Source organism: Lytechinus pictus, chromosome 2 (genome assembly GCF_037042905.1).
Source record: "Lytechinus pictus isolate F3 Inbred chromosome 2, Lp3.0, whole genome shotgun sequence".
Classification (NCBI taxonomy): Eukaryota; Metazoa; Echinodermata; class Echinoidea; order Temnopleuroida; family Toxopneustidae; genus Lytechinus; species Lytechinus pictus.
This window is the reverse complement of record NC_087246.1, coordinates 950,954-973,810: the sequence shown is the minus strand read 5'-3', so window position 1 is coordinate 973,810 and position 22,857 is coordinate 950,954. Positions and strand designations below refer to the sequence as shown.

Genomic DNA, 22,857 nt, shown 5'->3' with positions numbered 1-22,857 from the left:
GACAAGGGGATCCTGTTTTGCAGATCATGACAAATAACATACAGGAGAAAAGTATGTTCACCGGAAAGATGAGCATGTGTTTTATTTGGGAAAACTTTTGCAAATTTCAAGGCTATATTGTGATTCATTGATTATCATTTTATAATCCCATTTTTTCATGGTTTCCTCTTAAGACATGACATAGTGTGTAATTGAGATTGTGGCTCTCTCATGGTGTTTGCATCATTTGTATGTCAACAAATATATGGACATGTGTTCTACCAGTTGGTTTCATTGATACACAACAAATTCCCTTTCTTTCATATGTACACACTCAAGACCAAAAGCAAATTAACAGTAAAACCTAGAATTACATGTACATGTATACAATTACAATAAATCCAAAGGGATTTCTCCAAGTGTTACAATTCATTACAGCTATATGTACATGTACTGTATGTTAAAAAAAAGAAACATACACACATAACATATGAGTTGGTATATAAAAGGCAATATGGCATGTCAAATGGGCTTGTGTAGTGTAAATTACACAATAAAAAAAATAATAATATAAACAGACTCACACGACAAAGAGAAAGACCTATAAATGGACATTGAGGGCAGTATAATATATCATCATGGAAACAACAGAAGTTGAAAATGGCTGAACTAGTTCGTCATCGTATAGAATTCTTCTGTATTTTAAATACAGTTCAAAATGTTATCAATTTGTGACAATATAGGGTTAAATCTCAAGTTTCCCTGAGTGAGAGGTTAGTTGACATGGCCATGTGACGACCTGAAAGTATGTTGATAGAGCTATGTAAGTAGATAGTGCTTGCTGCTCAAAACTACAAAGGCAATATTTGACTCAACATTGAGAAGATGAAATAATCATTTGGTGGTGTTTATTTTGGCATTGATAGCTTGTGTTGGAGTTGGGTTGAATTTTACAACAGTCAAAGCAATGGTCTTTAGATGAAGCTAATGCTAAGACCTACATCACTTGGTGTTAAACTATTATGTAATTGGTGTAATTTTGGCAAATACACATTCAGTGTTGAACACCAGGTTAGGTAGCCCGATTTACTCTTAACACCAACATCTACACCAAACTTGAGATCAAGTATTGCCCTTCAGTCTTAAGCAGATATTATCTGTTGGAAACACAATGGAAAGAACATCTGTATACAAGAGTCAAATTCTTTCTTGGCCCTGTAACACAAAGTTCAGTCAATGATCATAGACTTGATTTTTTATCAGATTGCATTCGTCATTACAAGAAATCAATCCTTCAAATCAACTATACAATCAGTCATAGCTTTGTGTTATAGGGCTTTAGTTAGATAAGTGTGTAACCAGCAACCTAAAGACAGTACCTTTATGGATCCATGTTATCCTTGTGAGGACAGAGATGCCACATGTTGAAACTCCACTGTCTAGGGATGCTTCTCTTCATTACCTTAGATGTTGTCCATTGGTTATCATGGAGACCTTCAACGCATCCTGGAGCATCCCTGCTGGTGTTCAAGCAACATGTCCAGTGGTGTCTTCCATTCCCTGTTCTGTAGTAGTACTTGGGATGAAAATAGCACAATGACACATCACCCCGTCTGTCCCTCACCTTACCGCACTTCATACATGGGTCGTCACGATATGCACCATTCTCAACCCACCTTGAGTCAACTCCTACAATGTTGTACTTCTTGATCAGCCAGTAAAAGTTCTTGCAAGTGACCTTCAGTTGGGCGAGATCACGCGTGCAAAGTTCCCTGACAATTTTGAGAACAATCTCGACCGGAAAAGTGGCAAATCGATCTTCCTGGTTATAGGACAAATCTTCAGATTCGCTATCTGAATCTTCAAAGTCACTGTCATTCAATTCACTTAGGATGAGGGGGCTTTGGCAAATGAGATATTTCAACATGCCAACCTTGCGTGGGTTCATTATTCTCTGGTGTTTTCGTTCTTTGATTTTTTCATTCTCTGACCTTCTGCTCACTTTCTGATGTAAATTCTTAGTGCCTTGCTTCATGATTACATCATCCTTCTTCATTCTTTTACTCTCATCCTGCTTCACATTGAAATTTACTTTTATATGATGCTCTGCATCTATGCCGGCAGCAGACTTAACAACCTGTCTTGAGGCTTCGCATGACTGAATTTCAGAGATGGGAGGTTGTTGGTTTGAAGTTAGCTTTTCATCTTCATCAATGCCGATAGATGGTAAGACAGGGAATTCCTCTTCCCAAGTAGGTGAGTGACAACTAACAACTTTGTTTTCAGGGGAGGTTTTGGCAATTCCATTTCCTTCCGAAGAGTTACATTTATTGCAAACAGATTGGTCCTTTTTCAAAATTGCACATGCCCCAAGTAGAGAATCATCCTCGACCTGCAAAGTAGATTCGGAACATGGTTTTCCTTGTGCAATTTTGAGCAGAGAAGAGCCCATTTCTTGAGAGTTGTTGATTTGCCTAGATTCAATATTGCAATCATCCTCCTTGATTGAACAGGGTGAACTAGAGGCAGCTGAAAGAGAGAAATTTTCTGTTTCTGTTCTGATCATGCCATCCTCCGTCTCTGACTTATCTATCACCGTAACATCGTGACTTGTACCAAGTCTTGATTCACAATCGGACACATCATTGCCTATTTCTTTATCCTGACAAGACACACGGTCAACTTTGAGAACAGATAATGCCAAGGTCTCATTCAGATGCCCATTGTCTTTTAACCTTTCATTCACTTCATTGCCAGCTAATTCAGAGTTCTGGTCCAAGTCATTTACACCTCTGTCTTTCAAGATCACCCTAGACTCTTGAGGTAAAGAAATAAGTATTGACAGTTCCTGGTCCATGATACTATCTTGTGGATCAAGATGGCATGCACCAAGGGTGGTACTCTCCACTTCATCTTGGGGTATTGTTACTCTATCCAGGAGGGCAGTGCGGTCACATTCATCGCTGATATCAGACTTTCCAACTCTTTGCTCTTTGTCACTTCTGAATATTGCGGATGTTTGAAGTGACTCGTCTGATTTTCTGACTTTCAAATGGCTGGCATTTTTATTTGAGCTTTCAGATGACATTGGAGTTGATTCATCTTTGTTTGTTACTTTCCTCTTTGAGCTAACACTAAGACCTGTGATCCTATTAGGATCATCTTTTTTATCACTTTGTAATGATCCTTCAAGACGAGCTGATTGGTTCTTTGATGCCTTATTGACAGGAACTTCTTCACTGTTGGGATTTTTATCACACAACGCTTCAGGTTTTGATACAGATTCTTTGGATTTCTTCCCTTTTTCACATCCTGTAAATAAAAGCCATGCCTTGGAGACATAGCTAGTTTGGTCCAAGTGACTTCCCTCTTCAGCTGAACTGCTCTCCTCTTTTGAAGCAGTGCCATTGGACAATACATTTCTTTCAAGGCACTTTTTCTCTTTTGTATACTGCTGATCCTTCTTAGTTAGGACTTTGTTACCACACTTTCCTTTTCCATGAAGTTGTCCTTGTTGATTAGGATCTACTGATTTCTTTGGCTTTACAGATACTTGAGGACTTCTTTTGGCGTTTACTTCATTGAGACGATTGGCAGCTCTGGTATTTTGTACAATCACGCTTTGAGCTCTTGGACGTGGCAGTGTTGGTGGAGGTGCAGCTTTAGAACGCCTCACCCTAATATCTCCATGGGCACTTCCTCGTCTCCTTGTATTGATGATGGGATCTCCCCTGGCTGATTTGCAGAACTCCTCATGCATGCTCAGCAGGAGGGCAACCCTTGACCTTGGACATCCTTTCTGTAAGACAACCCTGCATAACTCCTGGTCCTTCAAGAACCCAAGGCTCTCACACCAACAGTTCTCGTCAGCCTGGCCACAAACACAGATGGGCAGCTGTTGGTGTGTTTGCTGCAGATTGGCATTTTCAGGGGTGTGTGGAAAGCCTGTCTGTACAGCCCTGCTGTACATCTCTGGCTTTGAAGACTGTCCTGCACCAGCCATTCTGTTTCCTCCAGATCTACATTGATGTCCTGAAGTCGAGGGCTGCTGACTCCCTTCTGGAAACACCACTAATGTCATCTTGTTATTCTGATTTCTCCTCCTGCATTCACCTCCAATAGAATGACATCATCAGTTCACCCTCTTCTGCTTCAGTACACACATTCCAGAGGTACTCCGACCTGAAACATAAAATGATACATAAATTACACATCAATCTAATTTATTTAGAAAGTCTCTGTGAGCGAATTCTCAGGCTTCAGTGAGGTGGTGCTAATTTAAACTCAAGTTTATATGAAGTGATAGAACACATCTACTTTCCTGGGAGAAGTCATCTGAAAAATGTGGCGATCCTTTGTCACAGACTTGGAATCAGACTACATTCAAATGATTAGAAAATGACGATGACACTCCAAAAATAAAATTCAAGCTTAAATCAGCGTCTATTTACGGCCTAGCGAGCTAGAACATGGGGAACTCTTTAAATAAGGTACATCCTGTGCAGAGGGTCGTCTTCTGAAGAAATAAATAATTCTTGTAATACGCTCAGGGGAGGGTGTAGGAGAGAGTATGAATCCATTAGAATAATAAATGTATTGATAACCAGGGGGGTGTTTCACAAAGATTTAAATATGAGTTAAATCGCACTTAAATCCCGACGCGTACATGATATGCAACGCGTGATCTAATTGATCAATACGCAGTAGTGCGCGTCCTCTTGGTATGATCTGGCCAATGCGGTAATGCCTTTTATACCACATGCAACTAGGCATTTAAGTGCGACTCTAAGTCATACTTAAATCTTTGTGAAACACCCCCCTGCTTACAAAGACCATCTAAAAGGTTCCAGGAAGATAAAATCAATGTTCCAGGGATGCAGTGCTCATTATTTACCATTGATAGTAACTTTTGTGTATATGGTTTGCAATAGAATCACAATTATGTTACTTGTACAATTGATAAATTTAAACAGACTTTCCATATCAGGTCTGGTTTACATAAAACTAGAATGCTTTCAATGAGGCACCCAATGCTGATATACTGTACATGTGCTGAGGAAATCGAATTGTCATTGGCAGAAAGTCATACAGTGTACATGCCTTTATAGTCAAAAGGCTGTTGCCAAATAAAAAAATATATAGAAAGATTTAAGCCTATTTTTGAAACTTTTACAATGTCCGAGATTATTAGCCCTATATTCAGAACTAATGATATAATGCAACCGAAACATGGCATGCACATCAACTGTGATTGGCATATTTGGGTAGTACAAATATCATGTACATTATACATAAATGTTTGTACCCAACCAAGACAAGGCCACATATAAAATGCATAAAGTAAACTTGATTAAAATTTCAAGTCTTGTTTTTATAATTTCATTATTTATCATTTAATATCAATTTGTTCTGATAATTACACCCAATCAAAATAAAGTATGTGAATGCTTTTTTAATATAAAATTAATACGTACTTCAAAGTATGGAATAAGCTGCATTTTTTAAAATATAATCTCTCTGTAGATTGCTGATATCCAATCACTAAATATGCACTTAAAAAACCTTAACAAAATAAATAAATCATCACAAAAGGATGCTGGATATATTAGGTCTAAATATTTGAGAATTAGCAGTTAAAATATGACATAGCGGCTAATACACTTCTGTCATGTTCATCGGAAGGTTAGCTGACACTTGATTATAAATTTTTTTTACAAAAGCTTTAGCTAGGCTTTAATATTATGTTAGCAACCCCCCAAAAAACGCAATGTGAAAGGTTCACTGGTGGCAATGCTTGGTGCCAGTAGTTTATTACATTTTTAATATGCTGTGTACCATGCAGCTAACAGAATAATAAACCATTCCTCTTTATAACACTGTGACGTCCCCACTCAAAAGCAAGAAGAAAAAAAGAAACAGAAGGTTCAAAGTCAGAGACAGGTGGTAATGGGGTGGGGGGGAGAGGGAGATTACAGCAAAGAAAAACTAGCACATCAATGATGTGGAGCTCATCCGGCATCTAGCAACAAAATTTAACACAACTTTAATTTCAGCCCAGTTGACACTGTAGTGAATTACATTGGTGACATAAATTGAGAATATAGAATTGAAATTGATGAAGAAATGACATACAGTATGTAGAAGCATTTTTTGTGATCTATGAATAAATTTCATATAAATTAAGCATAAATAATTTTCTAGTCAAAATTTCTAAACTCTGTGTAGAACCTTGGTGAACCTCATGTAGCTCTCAGATGAAACAAAAATAATCAAAATCAATCAACAAATAAATAAGTATTTTTTGTGAGTTTTGAAAATATATGAATAAATTAGCATATTTAATGAGTTTCAAAATTCTGTGTTGAAATTTTGTATCTCCACCTCGAGCTATCATACAAAGCAACGAAATTGAAATTGATCAATAAATGAAGAAAGAAAACATGTTTTTTGTGATTTATGAAAAAACTTTGCATAAAATTAACATAAATAATTTTCTAGACAAAATTTCAATATTTTATGTACAAGTTTGGTGAACCTCATGCAGCTCTACCAGCTGGAAGAAAACAAATAAAGAAGAAGAGGCATATTCTGTGATTTATTAGTAAATTTTGCATAAATTAGCATAAATAATTTTCTACTGAAAATCTGAAGTTCTACCAGAAAAAAAATCAAAATTGGTCAACCATTAAAGAAGAAGGATTTTATGTGAATTTTTAAAAAGACGCATAAATTAGCATATTTAATGAGTTTCAAAATTCTGTGTAGAATTTTTGAATCCCCCACCTAATGCTATCATATATTAAAAGCAAACAGAATTGAAATCAGACTTGAAATGACGAAGAAGCATTTTGAAATTCAGTCAACAAATAAAGAAGAGGCATTTTCTGTGATTTATGAATTTTGCATAAAATTAGCATAAATAATTTTCTACTCCAAATTTAAAAATTCTGTGTAGAAGTTTGGTGAACCTCATGAAGCTCTACCAGACGGAAGAAAAAAAAATCAAAATTGGTCAAACAAATAAATAAAGTCTAAAGAAGAAGCATTTTTTGGTGAATTTTGAAAAATGCGCATAAATTAGCATATTTACATGTAACGAGTTTCAAAATTCTGTGTAGAAGTTTTGAATCCCCCACCTAGCACTATCATATAAAGCAAACAGAATTGAAATCGGACTTGAAATGGCGAAGAAGAAGCATTTTGACGACAGACGCCACGGCATATTAAGCTCATCTGGCACTTCAGGCCGGATGAGCTAAAAAATTAGAAAGTGGAAGAAGGATTAGGAAACAATTTGGTGAACACAGAGAAGGAAAGATGAAGATTTTTTTAAACACAAGGGAGACCATAGAAAGAGAAAGAGAATGGTCCTGAAAAGGGCATACATGTAAAACAATATTTAGAATAGCAGCATAAATGTTCAAATTGACTGACAGGTCAATCAAGTCTCTATTAAGAACAAAACAAAAACAAACAATGGCAGTCAACTATTCATGCACAATAGAAAAACTTGTTCAGGGGAATATAGTTGGTTATGAACACGAAACATCAAAACTACCCCCCCCCCCCAAAAAAAAAAAAAAAGGAAAATAAAAAACAAACAAACGGAAGAATGAACAAAAACAAAAAAATGAATGAATAAATAAGCATGAATAACCATGTGAATATATACACTATAATGTATGTATGCTGCATCAATATTGTTCACTTGTTGCTAAAAAGATTCCAAATGCCTATTATTCCCAACTCATTGAAAAATCTTTATCCTAATAAAGCTTTTATATTATTACTCATCTTTAATACAGAAAAATTAAATAAGTTCTCAAACAGTTATATATATATAAAATGGTAATGAAACCCCTATGGTTCTAAAATATACTCTAGCTAATAATACTCAAGTCAGATCAAAACAACGTTATAAAACTTAAAAGCACAGGTCATTAAACCTTACCATTAAACTCAATCAGATTAATGTTATTCACAAACAATTATAACTGGATCACAAAATATCCACAATTATTCTCTATAGATGAAGTCACAAACAGCAGTCTTTGTTCAATAATAGTATGAGAATCCAATGAACTTCTAGAGTTTGAAGCAACAGTGCGTATGGCAAATAATATCCAACAGTATGGCACATCGTCTGAGAGAGATCCACATTTACGCTAGCAATTTAGCACTGTCTGAACACTAATGCATGGGGAAGTTTCTAAAGGGATGAGACTTGTGGGAAATAAATGTTGAGCTGAGCTGCTGACTAACTATCGAGAGTAAAGCAAGTTCCTCTTCATAAACACGAGTTACGATCCTATGCACAAATGAGTAAGAGAACCCTGTATTTTATATGCAATCAGCACTGATGAGTGCATCGTGTAATACAAAATACTATCCCTCCAAAGCATTAGATTAATACACATAAACATACAGTCACCTCATACACACACACACCCACAGTGCTAATACATTCTTGCCTAGCTATGCAAACATTGTCTACAAATTTGGATACACATGTTGAACTTCTGTTATGAGTTCAAGTTCAAGTGTGTCTCAGTTCAGTGCAGAAATCGTAATTTACTTTGAAACATACAATTGAAACATTCATTAATTCATTTGATGAGTAATAATGACGCACACTGTTTGGTAGGGAAAAATTTTACACATACTTACGCAAGTCCACAAAGCAATTTTTTTATCAAAGAGCAAAAAATTCAAGATTTACATGAAAGTTTGGGAAATGAAACAAATGAAAACTGATGAGCTCAGATCAATGCATTACAGTACACCTTGATTTTCTGAAAGCTATATCATTTTTAAATTTTATATTCATTTTTTTTTTAAATCATTATAATTTGTATCAGTTTCAGTCAATAATAGTAGATCTTTTCTTATCAATAAGAGCATGCTAGAGTAAACTTGAGTACTGTACAAAGACATTAGACGCATGGTACTTGTATATTTTCAATATACATGTACCGGTATGTATCTTGCTTAATCAAAGCATAATTTTCACTATACATGTATATATGCAAATTACTTTTATACTCTATTAAAATATGGTATGTTTCTCACCATTTTCACTATATAGCAAAAAGCCAATTACTTCAATAAAGTATGGCATATTCTTCACATTATGACAATAATTTCTTTTAAAATGTGCAATTTCTCCATTATGAGAGTATGGTATATTTGTCACTATGTCAATTACTTCAAGTATGGCATACCTTAAATCTAAAATCACAATAAAGCCCGACATGTATACATATAGAGGCAGGTAATGAACATGGTATATTTTTCATTATCTGTAAATTACTTCATTTAAGTATGGTATATCTTGAATCTAAAACCACAACCACTTGAACTTCCAGTGAACTCAAAACAAGTCCACGTTGGGGGGGGGGGTTCCGGCTCGGGAACAGTGTATATATGGGTGTGAGGGTCTTTAAGGAAATATGAAATAAAGCCAGAATAACTAATAAATATCAAGAATCTAATATAAAACTAATTTTTCAGAGTTTTCACAGCTGGCCACCAAAAGGAACAATATATATTTGGAATTTTTTTGGATAGGCAATTTTTCCAAATTTGGAACCCATTTTTATTTCATTTTCTTCCAATTTTCTATCACCATCAACAGAATTCATTTAGATCACATGCCAACCTGTGAAAAAGTAGTCATATCCAAAATCTATTTGTATTATTAGACTGGTTAAGACTGGTATACCCACCATGAACCTCTTCAAACTCATAGTTAGGCAGGACTTTAATCCTAATACTAATCCCGAGGTATTTTGAGTCTTGTCAGGATATTTTATCCCCCACCCCCACCCCCACCCAAGACCTCAGCAGCAGATCACATGATCCCAATAAAAATTTGCAGGGTGGTAGAAAACTAAATTAACTATATAATGGCATGATAAAATTCAATAATACAGCTCCTAAAATGCTAATTCCTAATAATACCAAAATCAATTTCTTATGTATATATTTTTTTTATACATTCCTGTTTTTGTACTTTAAAAAACAAATTTTCAACAAAATTTGTTGGCGACATCACTTCACTCATAAAGCATCAAACTAAATAACTTATCAATAAAAGAAAATATATTTCAATAAAAAAAAGTAATGACTTTTAATGAATTTTGGGCTGAATACACATCTTTCATTGACATTGTACATGATATCGTAATTTTGAACAATTTTGGGTCTGCTGCATAAGTACAAAATTATGCATGATGGTTACTTCTAAATAGGGTACCAAGGCATCAAAAAATTGGTCTCAAAAGTTGAACGGGACATGAAAAAAGAATATTTATTAAACAAAAAAGCCACAAACATCATTAAATTCTTTTGGATTACTGTATTTAAACATCTATATTAAAGGAGAATGAAACTCTTGGAGCAAGTTAGCTTTTGTGAAAGCAGAAAAATCTAAAAATAAGATCAACAAAAGTTTGAGTAAAATAGGACTAGCAATAGAAGAGTTATGAGCATTTGAATGTCGAGATCACTAATGCTATGGCGATCCTCCCATTGGCAATGCGACCAAGATCTATGGTGTCACAGATGAACAACTCTCCCCTTTTGGACACTGAAAATATACCCCAAAACATCTCTTTTTGCTCATTCTAATCATATGACAAACGATTCATCAATGATATAATGTTGTGAAACCTCTGTACTTGTCCTCTCATAAAGAGAACACCTCACCTTGTGATAGACTCTATAAAAGTGAGAATATAAGTGAAATAAGTACTAAAGTAATGAGGGAGTTGTACGTGTGTGACATCACAGATCTTGGTTGCATTGCCAATAGGAGGATCTACATGGCATTAGTGATCTCGACATTCAAATGCTCATAACTTTCTTATTATTCATTCAATCTTCCTCAAACTTTCAACAATATGTTTCTTTGATTTTTCTCTTTGATATGGATTCAGCTGGTTTCAAGGGTTTCATTCTCCTTTAAAGTTCCATAGCATGACATGACTTTCAAGAAAAAGTAGCCACTATCTTTTTACATGAAATGCTGTTGTAATTCTCTCTACATAATAGGCTATAACCCCCCCAAAAATCACATAAAAAATGACTTTCTTCTACATAATCTTTATGATCTTATTTCCTTGCCAGCATGATCAGGAAGGCATGAATTCCTGCAACAAACAAAGGATATTTTGTGTGAACAAGTCCACCCCAACAAAAAGTTGATTTGAATATTAAGGGAAAATCCAACAAGCTTCAGACTGAAAATTTAATCAAAATCAGGTGTAAAATAAGAAAGTAATGACATTGTAATATTTCAAGTTCAAGTTCAAGTTTATTTATTCAAAACCAAAAACATCACATCATTTCGCTTAATTTGTCAAAACAGTTATGCACAACCTGGTAGGTAAGCAAATGAGGGGACTGATGACTTCACCAAATCATTATCTCTTGTAGTTTATTATATGAAATATTCTAATTTTCTCCTGATTGTCATTTGAAAAGAGGTTTTGTTCCTCCCTGAATATGTGGTGTAAGCATTGTTTTAACAATTTATGGTTGTGAAGTTTTGTTGTTATTGTCAAATCTGCAAAAATTGAAATATTGTATAATTCAAATACAAAACAAAAGAATCAGGGAGTGAGGGACATCAATGACTTTCCCATTTGCATACCACCGAGTTGTGCATATAACTGTTTTGTGAAAAATGAGCAAGACTTTAAAATGTCATAACTTTCTTTCTTATTTTCCATCAAATTTTGATGAAATTTTCAGTGTCATGCTTGTTTAATTATTCTTTATTGATTCAAATCAATTTTTTTTCTGGGGTGGACTTGACCCTTCAATAAAACTCCAGGTCAACAATGAAATAGCATATGGGTAGCTGTATGTCTACTATAACTTCATGGAACAAAAATAATCATATAAATGCCATTTATGCAGGTAAACTTGCCTCTTTTATTTGAAGCTACAACTGCTATTGCTGATAAATTCATTGACTTGGCCAAAAGGCAATGGCACTTCACAAAGAAACAAGTGAATGAGACCAGCACATTTCACGCATGATATTCAGACTTATCCTTTACAATAGTCCTTATAACATTTAAATTCTTACAATAAAATAATTACAAGATATGAAAGCTCACAATATTTTATCAGCTTTTTTTCAAGAACTTTTAGCAAGCTTCGGTTTTGAAATACAATACTGATTTCTCCCTTTACAATCTCGGTCTAAATTACCCTTACATGATAGTACTATTAAAGCAATCCTGTGACCCTTATCTGTAATGACCATTATTACATGTATCTTACCTTTTAATACCTTTTTCCCATTTTTTCCAGAACTTGGCATTCTTTGCTTTTGAAATACAAAACTGACTTATTCCTTTAGAATCTCAGTCTGAATTCCCCTTCGATGATTATACCATGGACCTATAATAGGTCCATGATTATACTAAGCAATCCTGTGACCCTTATCTGTAATGACCATGATTACATGTATCTTACCTTTTCATAGTTTTTTTTTCCAGAACTTAGCACTCTTTGCTTTTAAAATAAAATCCCCTTTACATGATACATGTAGTATTAAGCAATCCCAGTGACCCTTATCTGTAATGACCATGATTATCTAACTTTTTTGAAAAAACACATCTGCAGTACCCTAAATAATCCAGGATGTACATTCACATCAATGAAACATTCACCTCCAAATTATACTTTTATAGGAAATATATTTGCAATCTCACATCCTTTGTGTATTAAATTAGTTATGCACTTCAATCAAGTTTTATTGTTGGGTGGGTTTTTGTTGGTAAAATTTTTAAAAAGTTATTGCATTAAGCTCCTTCCCTTGAGAAATATTATTAGAAAAACATAGTGAGTTTTCAAAGAGAAAAGCTGCAAAGAGAGACAGAGATTACGAGAAATCAGAAAATGAAACATCGTGTACAATTTTAACAAAATAATGATACAAAAAATAATGCACTGAATGTCTCGCAAACCTATATATGTATTCTGATGTGAAATTGCCAATTTGATAGTAAACTAATTTGATGTAAAAATATTCTCTTTATCCTCCTCTCCAAATTGAAATAAATTTGCTCAGGACTATGGTTTGAAACATCTGTAATTATTCAAAGGTCTAGAGTAGTCTCTGCTATTCATAAAACACCATTTTATCATTGAAATAGAAATTTAGAGTGAAAATTTCATGATTCTGCTGTGAATAACTTCAGAGTTGGGTCACAATTTTGGGTCTGAAGCATAATGAAAAGAGTTACTAGTACATTTTCTTGGGGAAATGACCCAAAGAGTGTAAAATATAGTTTGTTTCAATTTATATAAGACATGAAAGAAATACAAGATCCATACATGTACAGATCAACATTTAACAATAGCAAAACCTTTCTCAATATCATATTTGTACAATGTTCATAAAAATGTGAGATTCTAAGGTATGACACAAAGGATTTGAAGAGTACAATTTATGGGGGTTCAAGAAGGTGAAGTGTGATGTGATTAGAGTTAAATTTATTGCCATTGGCACTGTCTAAATAATCACAAATTCTTCAATGTTATACATGTAAGGCTGCAGGGATAAAAATAATATCATCTTCCGCTTTTTAGACAGGAGTACTGGAGTAGTTTTTTTTTTGAATGGGAATATCTGTGATAGATTACATCAGTGAGTAAGCTAACTCGATGTCCCATTAACAGACATTCTTCAATCTTGATGGTACACAAAAATGTCGGTAAAAACTCTCAACCGTCCATTCATTAATGTAAACAGAATCCTTTGGAGCTGTATTTTCTTTGTGATGGTTGTGTTATAATTTCATAATGAAGCAGTACTATAAAATTAACCCTGTGCTAATTTCTCTTTTCCATTTCACACAGGTTCTGCCTAACCCCGGCTAAGGAAATGCTTGCTTTTCCCACACAAAATTTTGACATTTTGACAGTGAAAAAGCAAAGTGTTTTAGTGTTGAGCTAGCTCTGTTCTAAGTGGTAGTGGTAAAATGGCTTTCTAACAAGCAATTTATAATGAGTCTTGCTATTGAGTGAACATGGCTTCCAAATAACCACAGTGACATCTAAATTAGTACGACCAGGTTACTTGCTATCAAACCAAACCTGTACATGTTTTGACCTTCCTGGCATTGTTTCAGAAGCAATAAACCTGCACTATGAATATTATAAAGAGGTTTGTAGGGTTCATCACCCCCCCCCCCCCCCTGAAAAAAGGGGGAGAAGTGTAAAATAACATTGAAGGGAATTTGACATTAAGAATTTAAGAATAGTAATGAGAAAATTTCAGTACCCACTTCAAAACCAAGCAACTATTTGAAGAAACACAGACATGTATACCAACACAAAGGCAAATTCAAGTGTAATAGTTGACCCTACATGAAGCAAATACAATTGAGATCAATATCTTTCTACTCTTGATGTTTTTGTAATCAGACATCAACTGCATAAACCACAATTATCTTCAACTCTTAACCTTAATAGCCAGAAAGTCTAGTTTATCGTTTGATAAACCCTTTCAAACTTATCCAGATCGGTAGAAATTGGCCATGGTGTTGTAATAAACAAACATGAGGTCATGATAGGAATTTTGGTTCTCACGATTATCATTATTGCAACTCATCTTATTAATGACACGTGTGATGAATCATCACAAACCTGGAATCATAATTAGAGGGGTTTTCCATCGGTCATCTTACATCATGTTTGTTGTGGTATGCTCTGTTTACCTCAAAGCAAATAATGCCTCTAATGTTCTATATTCTATTAATGGAAAGTTTGCATACATGTAGTTACCTTTCTTACATTGGCAATCTTTGTAAAATTGCATGATCATTATAATGTGACATATTGGATAATTATATTACTAATAAAAACAAAACACAAATGCAGCCAGCTGGCTGCAACAATGATTATTTTAATAAATAGGCCAAATATACGTGTACATGTATTAGTATAGGTGCTGTTCCAATAAAGTGCCGCATAATAGCGCGATTCTTATAATATAATTCCATTGTTATTATTATCTACCACAATTCAATCTTTAGTTTCTAAACTACAGAATAGGCTAAAATCCACCATTTATGTGAAGCCTGAACACTAATTCAGTCGGAGAATAGTTGCCTGACACTGAGTTCCACCATCATCGCATGTTAAAAAGACTAGCAATTCAAAGGAACAATAAAAGGTAGAAATAACAAATATTTCCTGTTACTGTGGTTCTTTCCAAAGATTATGACCCTTTCTTCCAGATTCTTGTGTAATGATATTATTACCCAAACTCCTGGAGATGTGGTCAGAAAATTCTAAGGATTCTGTGTTTCTGACATGATGACATCCTTGATATCATTTACATTGTACATGATATAGCTCTATTACAGATTTCCACTTAATAACAATGACAAAGGGTGGCAAATGTTTAACGTGTCAGTCTGTCAGAGGTAAAAGTATAAAATGACATTTCTCTTCATTTTCAAACTGATTTGCAAATGGTCATACATGTATCAACTGAGTTACATACATGTATAGAGTCACACACTTCACTTTAGGGAGGCGCAATAGCTCAGTCGGTAGAGCGGGGGTTTCGGATTGTGGTGACCCAGGTTCCGATTCCCACTTGGTGCGCTAGTGCCCACTGTGCCCTTTGGTAACGTATTAATCCTACCAGGTCCCTCGGAGAGGAACTTTATCCGTCTTTCCTCTGGTTGCTTGCTTACAAGCATTCATGCTTTCTTCGCAATCAGGTAAAAAATCACCACCACATCATTAGTTGCTTAGATAGACCAATTCAGTTTGGGTTGCTGTATTATGGTAATGCCTATCTGGGGAATTGATCAAGTGTAACAAAACATAATTTACGCACTAATATACAAATAGCAAATAGGAATGAGTGCGATGGTACACCTTGGTGAATAGTGTCTCTTTCTTTCAATAAAAGTGAAATGTCATACCATTGCACGAATAATATTCACTATATTTGTTGAACAATAATTTTTTTCCCTATGTTTACATGTATATACTATTACAATGAGAAAGAATTATTGAAAGCAAAAACAAAATCCCTCATACGCGCATCTGATCTGCAGTGCTCAGCAATGCACATTTGGCCAGTATGTGTATTGCACCTACATTTATTTACTATTTAAGCGCAATGAATTGCATCATATTATAACGTTAAAACAGTGCAACGGTACATTTTGGATGGTAAATTTGTGCAACGGTATGAATGTTTGACATTCGGTTTTGGCCACTATTTATTACAGTGCTAAAGAAACCTGACATGAAATTTGAATCTAACACAAGACTCAAATTAACTTGCCATATTGTATCAGCGTTTGCATTCAAGACCCTCCTTATTACACCATCTAACCGGGCCAGGCCGGCCCTGGTCAAGGACCTTAGCGGGCCTGTTTTCACGTCCCCTGAAATAATTCTGACGTCATACATGTATCTCTGATGTCTGTTACTACAAAATGGTCCCACTCTGGTCCACTGTGCATATACACCACTTGACCCAGGCTAGCCTGGTATGGCAGTGTAACAGAGGTCCTAGACCCTTTGATTCAAGAGACCATAACACATCTTCATGCACATTCTGTATGAAAATTTTAAAAAAGCCTGTAGCTAGTAGATGGTTCATTGCTGAAAACTCAATAATCATCAAATTGCATTGTAATGAGAAAAAAAAGCCAAGATCAAGGATAACAAAACATTGGAATCACAACGACAAATAATTCCATTTCAACTAGGCTAATAACAACACTCATTGTCGGGTCAGACAAAAAAACATTGAAACCATCAAGACCACGCTAGACTCCCCCAAACCACTTGATTCAACAGAGAGAAACAATAACCAAATGTGTTTCTAGCCTTTCAGCAAGAAAGATGATTTCAATACATTTATCAGATTGAAACCTATTTTGCTACTTTAGTATAGACGGCACTTCTAAACTTAGCTTTATTGTACTTTTAACACACCGAATTTACTCTTACAGTACACTGATTATATTTTTTTTTTTGGGGGGGGGGGATAGAATAGGATTGGAAGAGAAAAAGTAAAATCAGGCAAACTAAACACTGAAAATTTCATCAAACTCAGATGAAAAATAAGAAAGCTATGAATTTTAAAGTTTTGCATTATTCTGTTAAATTGTTCTGTGCATGTCTTCATGAATATGGAATGAGCAAGTTGATGTACAATATCCCCACTTATTCTTTTGTATTTTACTATATAAACTTACATTTATTAAAAAATTTGCCCTCAAAGATGACACAAACTGGAATGACTTCTGATTTAATGTATAAGATAATACAAGATGCTGCAACTTTTTTGTTACAAGGGAGACATATCATACACACGTGCATGAAAATATGAAATAATTATGATTTCATGCAACATAAATAGTAAAGTATGGACATTACATCATCAGCCCCCATATTGCATATTCAAGATGGTGTGCACATAACTGTTTACAAAATATTGCTTGACTTGAAAATTCAATAACTTCGTTATATCAGATTTTTATGAAATCTTTCGCATTTTGCTCTGTGAATTTTACTGTTAATTTAGATATAATTGCCTTCAGCCAGGAGTAACTCTGTGGAGCGTGACTGCATGAGCTATGATACTAGGCTCAAACTAATACATGAAACTCACGATTCTGTTTCCAACCAGTTGTAGTCAAATTGTGTGTATCTGCAGGTAAAGGGTACGTGCCTTGATGAAACTTTCTTGTATGGGGGGGGGGGGGGGGCTACATGGGTAAATTGCCAACTTGTCTACTGCCATCTCGTCCACTTACCGCATGGTCTACTTTCATTTAGTCTAATGCCATTCTGTCTATCAACATTTCGTGTAACAACCATTTGGTCCCAACATCACATCGTCTAATCACTACGACACTGTTCTCACTAACTTTCCTAAAACTAGATTACTGGAAACTAGTTTAGTGAGAACTAGTTTAATGTGTAATGAGAACAGTCGAAGTGATCTTCTAAACCGGTTCATAAAACCACCTCACGATGTAGTTTTGAAGATCGCTTTGCCTCATTAAACTGGTTTTAGCGTGAGGACACTGTTCTTCAGGAAGCGATCTTCGCACATTTTGAGCGAGCTACTCCACACGACAGGTGTAAAATGCCTACGCTGCGGTTTAGAATTTCGCGTGAAACATGTCACCCCACTGAGAGCGTTTCCATATCAACAACGTGAAGTGATTTTGAAAACCACTTTCATGTGATCAAATGGGAACGCTAGCAAAGCGATCTTCCAAACTGGTTTCCTGATCCAGTTTTCAATAAACTAGATTTTAGAAAGTGTAATGAGAATGGTGTCTATGTCGTCTATGACCATTTCGTCTCATAACCAGTTGGTCTAATATCTATTTTATTTTCATTCACTTTGCACAATTAATACTTAGCCCAATTAGACCAAATGGTATATGGACTAAATGGCTATTGGACCAACTGGTTATTGGATGAAATGGTGAGTGGACGAATTGGCACTGAGGCCATGTGGATAGTGGACGGACTGATGGTATACGAAATGCTAGTAGACAAGTTGGACGAATTGGCATTAGACGAATTGGAAATAAACCGGCTACATGTACCTTGCAAGAAATAATCTAATGAGTGAATAAAGAAAGAAACTGCCAATAGTTCTATGGTGCTCTTTAAAGACATTGAGCACTTTTAGAAATGTACGTCGACATAGAGGACTGGTACGAGATGACGTCATTTTTTGGCCTGCCATATGCTTCAGGTCCTCACACAAGTCCACTATAAGAATCGAGAACCTCGCCACATCCATTTTGAGGTTCTCCTAAATCATAGTGGACGTGTACGTGAGTGACGTCATTTTAAACGTTCAAGCCCAGCATGAAAATCAACCTTCCCTTTTAAAAAACAGTTTTCAGTGACTTTCACAAAATTAATGTAAGTTGTACCATAGTAGATTGCGAGACAAATGAATACCCTCTAGCGATTATGTTCATCATATTTGGAATTGCTTTCTGACCTCCAAAATATATATCGATATATATTCTTACTCGCGTAAAAAGGAATCAAAGCAAGTGAAAGGGCACGTGTGCACAAGTTGCACCTTCGCATCACCCGACCGGGTCGCCAGGCGATGGTACGCCAGATCTTCCGGGTCGGGCAGCGTGACATGACCCGCTGGTTATCGCGCTGTTTCACGTGTACATATGTACACGTACAAGTCGAGTGAAATCTAAAGTATTTGCATCTGTAGTGAACAAGGGCAGACGACGACGTTGACTCGAACGATCAGAAGACTGCTACGTTGTTCTCGTTCACTGATCCTAAAACTCTCTATTGCCAAAGAGCTGTTTCACCTAGATATGCCTATTCGAGTCTGTACTTGTAAACTCTGCATAAAGCAGCATGCTAACAGAGTGTGAGCCTGGATGCTAGGCTAGGCAGATCCTGGAATTTGCCCAAGGTAATGGCGTAGGTCTGGTATCTATAATGAAAGCCTATTATGACAGATTTCCAGAATCTAAACAAACAGGACTATTTCATATGGATTCATGACTAGCATAGGACTGATCTCAGAGGGCGATAAGCAAGCTGTCTTCATAACGGGACTCTTCCTGTTTTTGCATACTACTGTGTACGTTTCAGGATGAGATGGCTACTGCTAAACGTATGCATGGCAGCATAAAACGAGTCATACAGTAACATCTTCACTGAATCTTACAGTCTGCTATGAACAAGTAGTGTAACACTAGCTTACCTGGAAAAGTGAGCCAGGTGCAATCAAGGGAGGGGGGCAGTCTACTTCAGTCCCTTTGCTTGCATGCATTCCCATTCCCGCAGCTACACTACTTCTTCATGGTTTACAAAGAAGTAATATAACATGGAGATACAGATCTCTATGGATATATCATACGACTACAGGAACTAATTCAAAGGCACAAGAGTTTACCATTGACTGCAACAGAATTTACAGAAATATAACAAAATGGGAATTAATCATGTAAATACCAAGTTTACTTTGCACAAATTGAAATTCAGAAATATTTAAATGTACAAGGATTTGCATTTCAAATATTGACAAATCATCTAATATCTGCAAGCTCTATGGTATATTTTATCAAAACTGCGTAAGATTTCTTAAATGCAATCATTATTTTTACAGTCAAAATTCCTTATATGTATTGGATTATTACAAGACAGTCGTCATGTGTGCACAACAGTCTTGTGTAACACTTGTGCATGGATTTTTAATACAACCTGCCCCTGGATGAAAGCTACATGTACATATACTGTATACTAGGCTTTACATGTAGGTTACTCTGTATCACTTGTTTAATATCAGGATCAACAATATAAAAGAATCAAACATCTTTATGGTCATTTTATGACCTCTAAGGAAGTGTGACAAGGCAGAGTGATTATCGTTTCATTGTAATATTTTGGCCCAATTTCCTGGGTTATTGAAACTGAAAAGGTAAACTTTTATGCAAGCTTGCATCACTATTGACTGATAATACTAACAACAGTCCCCTTATAATAGGCCATACATGTATACATGTTGCCACCATTAATAATTAACCTCAAAGTAATATGTAAGCAACATAACAGAGGTAATGAGAAGCGCAACAAGCTTACCAAAACATATCAATCTAATTTTGAAAAGGGAAAACATGTAATTCACTATCACATGAAAACTTTCAGTATTAAAGGGATGGTCCGGGCTGAAAATATTTATATCTTAATACATAGAGTAGAATTCACTGAGCAAAATTTCATAAAATCGGATAACAAATAATTAAGTTATTGAAGTTTAAACTTTAACAATATTTTGTGAAAACAGTCATCATGAATATTCATTAGATGGGCTGATGATGTCACATCCCCACTATCCGTTTTCTTATGTTATTACATAAAATCATATTTTTTTTCATTATTTCATACTTGTGTGAGTAATGTCTTCCTTATAATGAAATAAGTTGCAGCAATAAATATCTAATGCACTGAATCAGTTGTCAATCCAATTTTTCTAGTTCTTGGAGGAAAAAAATTGAATAAACCTAATTTCATATAATAAAATACAAAAGAACAAGTGGGGATGTGACATCATCAGCCCACCGAATGAATATTCATGACGACTGTTTTCACAAAATATTGCTAAACTTTAAAATTCAATAACTTTGTTATTTGTTATCCGATTTTGATGAAATTTTCGGCATTTTGCTCAGTGAGTTCTACTCTATTTATTAAGCTATAAATACTTTCAGCCCGGACCATCCCTTTAATAGGCTATATAGATATTTTTCCAGTGGTTTTATTTTTCATTAATATTGCTTGTCTTACAGAGTAGAATCGTCATCTCCACAGGGTAAAATCACTTTAGCAGATTTAATCAAAATACAACAACTTGTGAATATGAAAATAAGTTTAATTACAAAATGTAAAATATTTCAACCAGAATGTTACAGTATTGCATTTCTATCCCATGCCTGTGCTGTGCTTTGTTTTTAAATTGAAAATAAATGCAAATTAGAGGTTTATGTAAATATTCAAGATATTACCAATAACAAGTGGACATCGTTGTGTCGTTCATGTAGCTAATTATGCAAGCCAGTGCATCGTCCAGTACAAGTATAAGCCCATATCTATTTTCTTTTTATACTTGGGCTTATATTAGTTTAGTATCATCCCCCCCCCCCTTTTTTTTTAAGTGCATCCCACTATTCCAATAAAAATGTGTGTGCCCTGTAATGGTTATGACTTGTCGTGAAGGACATTTATCAAAAACAATTGAATAAATTTAAAGACTTTTCATTAACATTCATTTTGGTAGGGTGCCCGATCAGTATATTCTTGTCTTGCTAACATAGAACCCCTTCTCAAACATGAAATGCGCTACAAATTTCAGAATATACATGTATTATAATGCAAATTCTGTAGCTTTCTCATATCCGACTCCTAAGTGCACAAAGGAAGATTTTTACAAAACATTACCAACAGAGGGCGCTAGGTGCCGAATTCTAACAACTGAAAATGCACCCAATGACCAATGTGATAATGAAATGTGAGCTGACACTGGATTACGGTTCACATTAGCTTTAGATGGGCTTTGACAGATCTGCAGAGTATTATGCTTCTACAAATTCTTATCCCCAGACTTTCCTTAACCCTGATTATACTTATCCCGGTAGTATGTTATTGTTTTCATGCTGTCTTTGTTGACACCACAATATTTGCTAAGCCATGCAGATTTAACACCTTAACCCTGGACTATCACAATACATATTGATGGTTTTTTTCACACAGTTAACTTAACATGAACTTTCGACTTCTGTGATTGGCTAATGCTTAGTCCTGTTTTTGCTTAGCCCGGTTTGGTTTCAGACTACAGCTTTTAGCAAGACAATTACCCAGCTAGCACCGCAATAAGCCAGGGCCGAATAGTACAGTTACTAATACCATGCAAGCCCACTTTGGTAAAAATGTAGTCTGAAAACGAAGTGAAAGCTTAACCCCAGAAAATTGGTGGGGCTAAGATCCCCCCCTCCCCCCCCCCCCTTTGCCCAACCTATTTCCAAGGATTAAGAATTTTTTTACGGTCTGTAAGAGATACACAGCAAATCACCTTATATTATCACAATTATATGAATTACATGTTATTGTAACTCAGAAATAGGTACAAACCATTCAAGCTGAATATCATTATCAGGGATCTTCTTGGGATAATTTCACAAGATTAATCAATACATCAATACATCACAACATTAATCAATTTACTTTGTAACTTTGTTGAAATTTTGGAATGAATAAATTCGTTGTCAATCAATCAATCAATACAGCTGTTCACAGTTCATAGACTACCTCCATAGTCAAAGTATA

General features: G+C 35.2%; 1 protein-coding gene across 2 annotated transcripts; it reads right to left on the bottom strand.

Moving 5' to 3' along the window:
- Positions 1-1,269: 1,269 nt before the first annotated feature.
- On the bottom strand, positions 1,270-12,442 carry LOC129255047 (uncharacterized). 2 transcript variants are annotated; one of them, XM_064106816.1, is made up of 2 exons: positions 12,271-12,442; positions 1,270-4,161 (listed from the first exon to the last, which is right to left on the bottom strand). In XM_064106816.1, the coding sequence occupies exon 2, from the start codon at positions 4,058-4,060 to the stop codon at positions 1,361-1,363; it is 2,700 nt and encodes an 899-aa protein (XP_063962886.1). In that variant the 5' UTR covers positions 4,061-4,161; positions 12,271-12,442; the 3' UTR covers positions 1,270-1,360. The 2 variants fall into 2 exon arrangements, with proteins under 2 accessions (XP_063962886.1, XP_054749574.2); XM_054893599.2 differs by lacking the exon at positions 12,271-12,442 and adding an exon at positions 7,931-8,396.
- Positions 12,443-22,857: the final 10,415 nt, after the last annotated feature.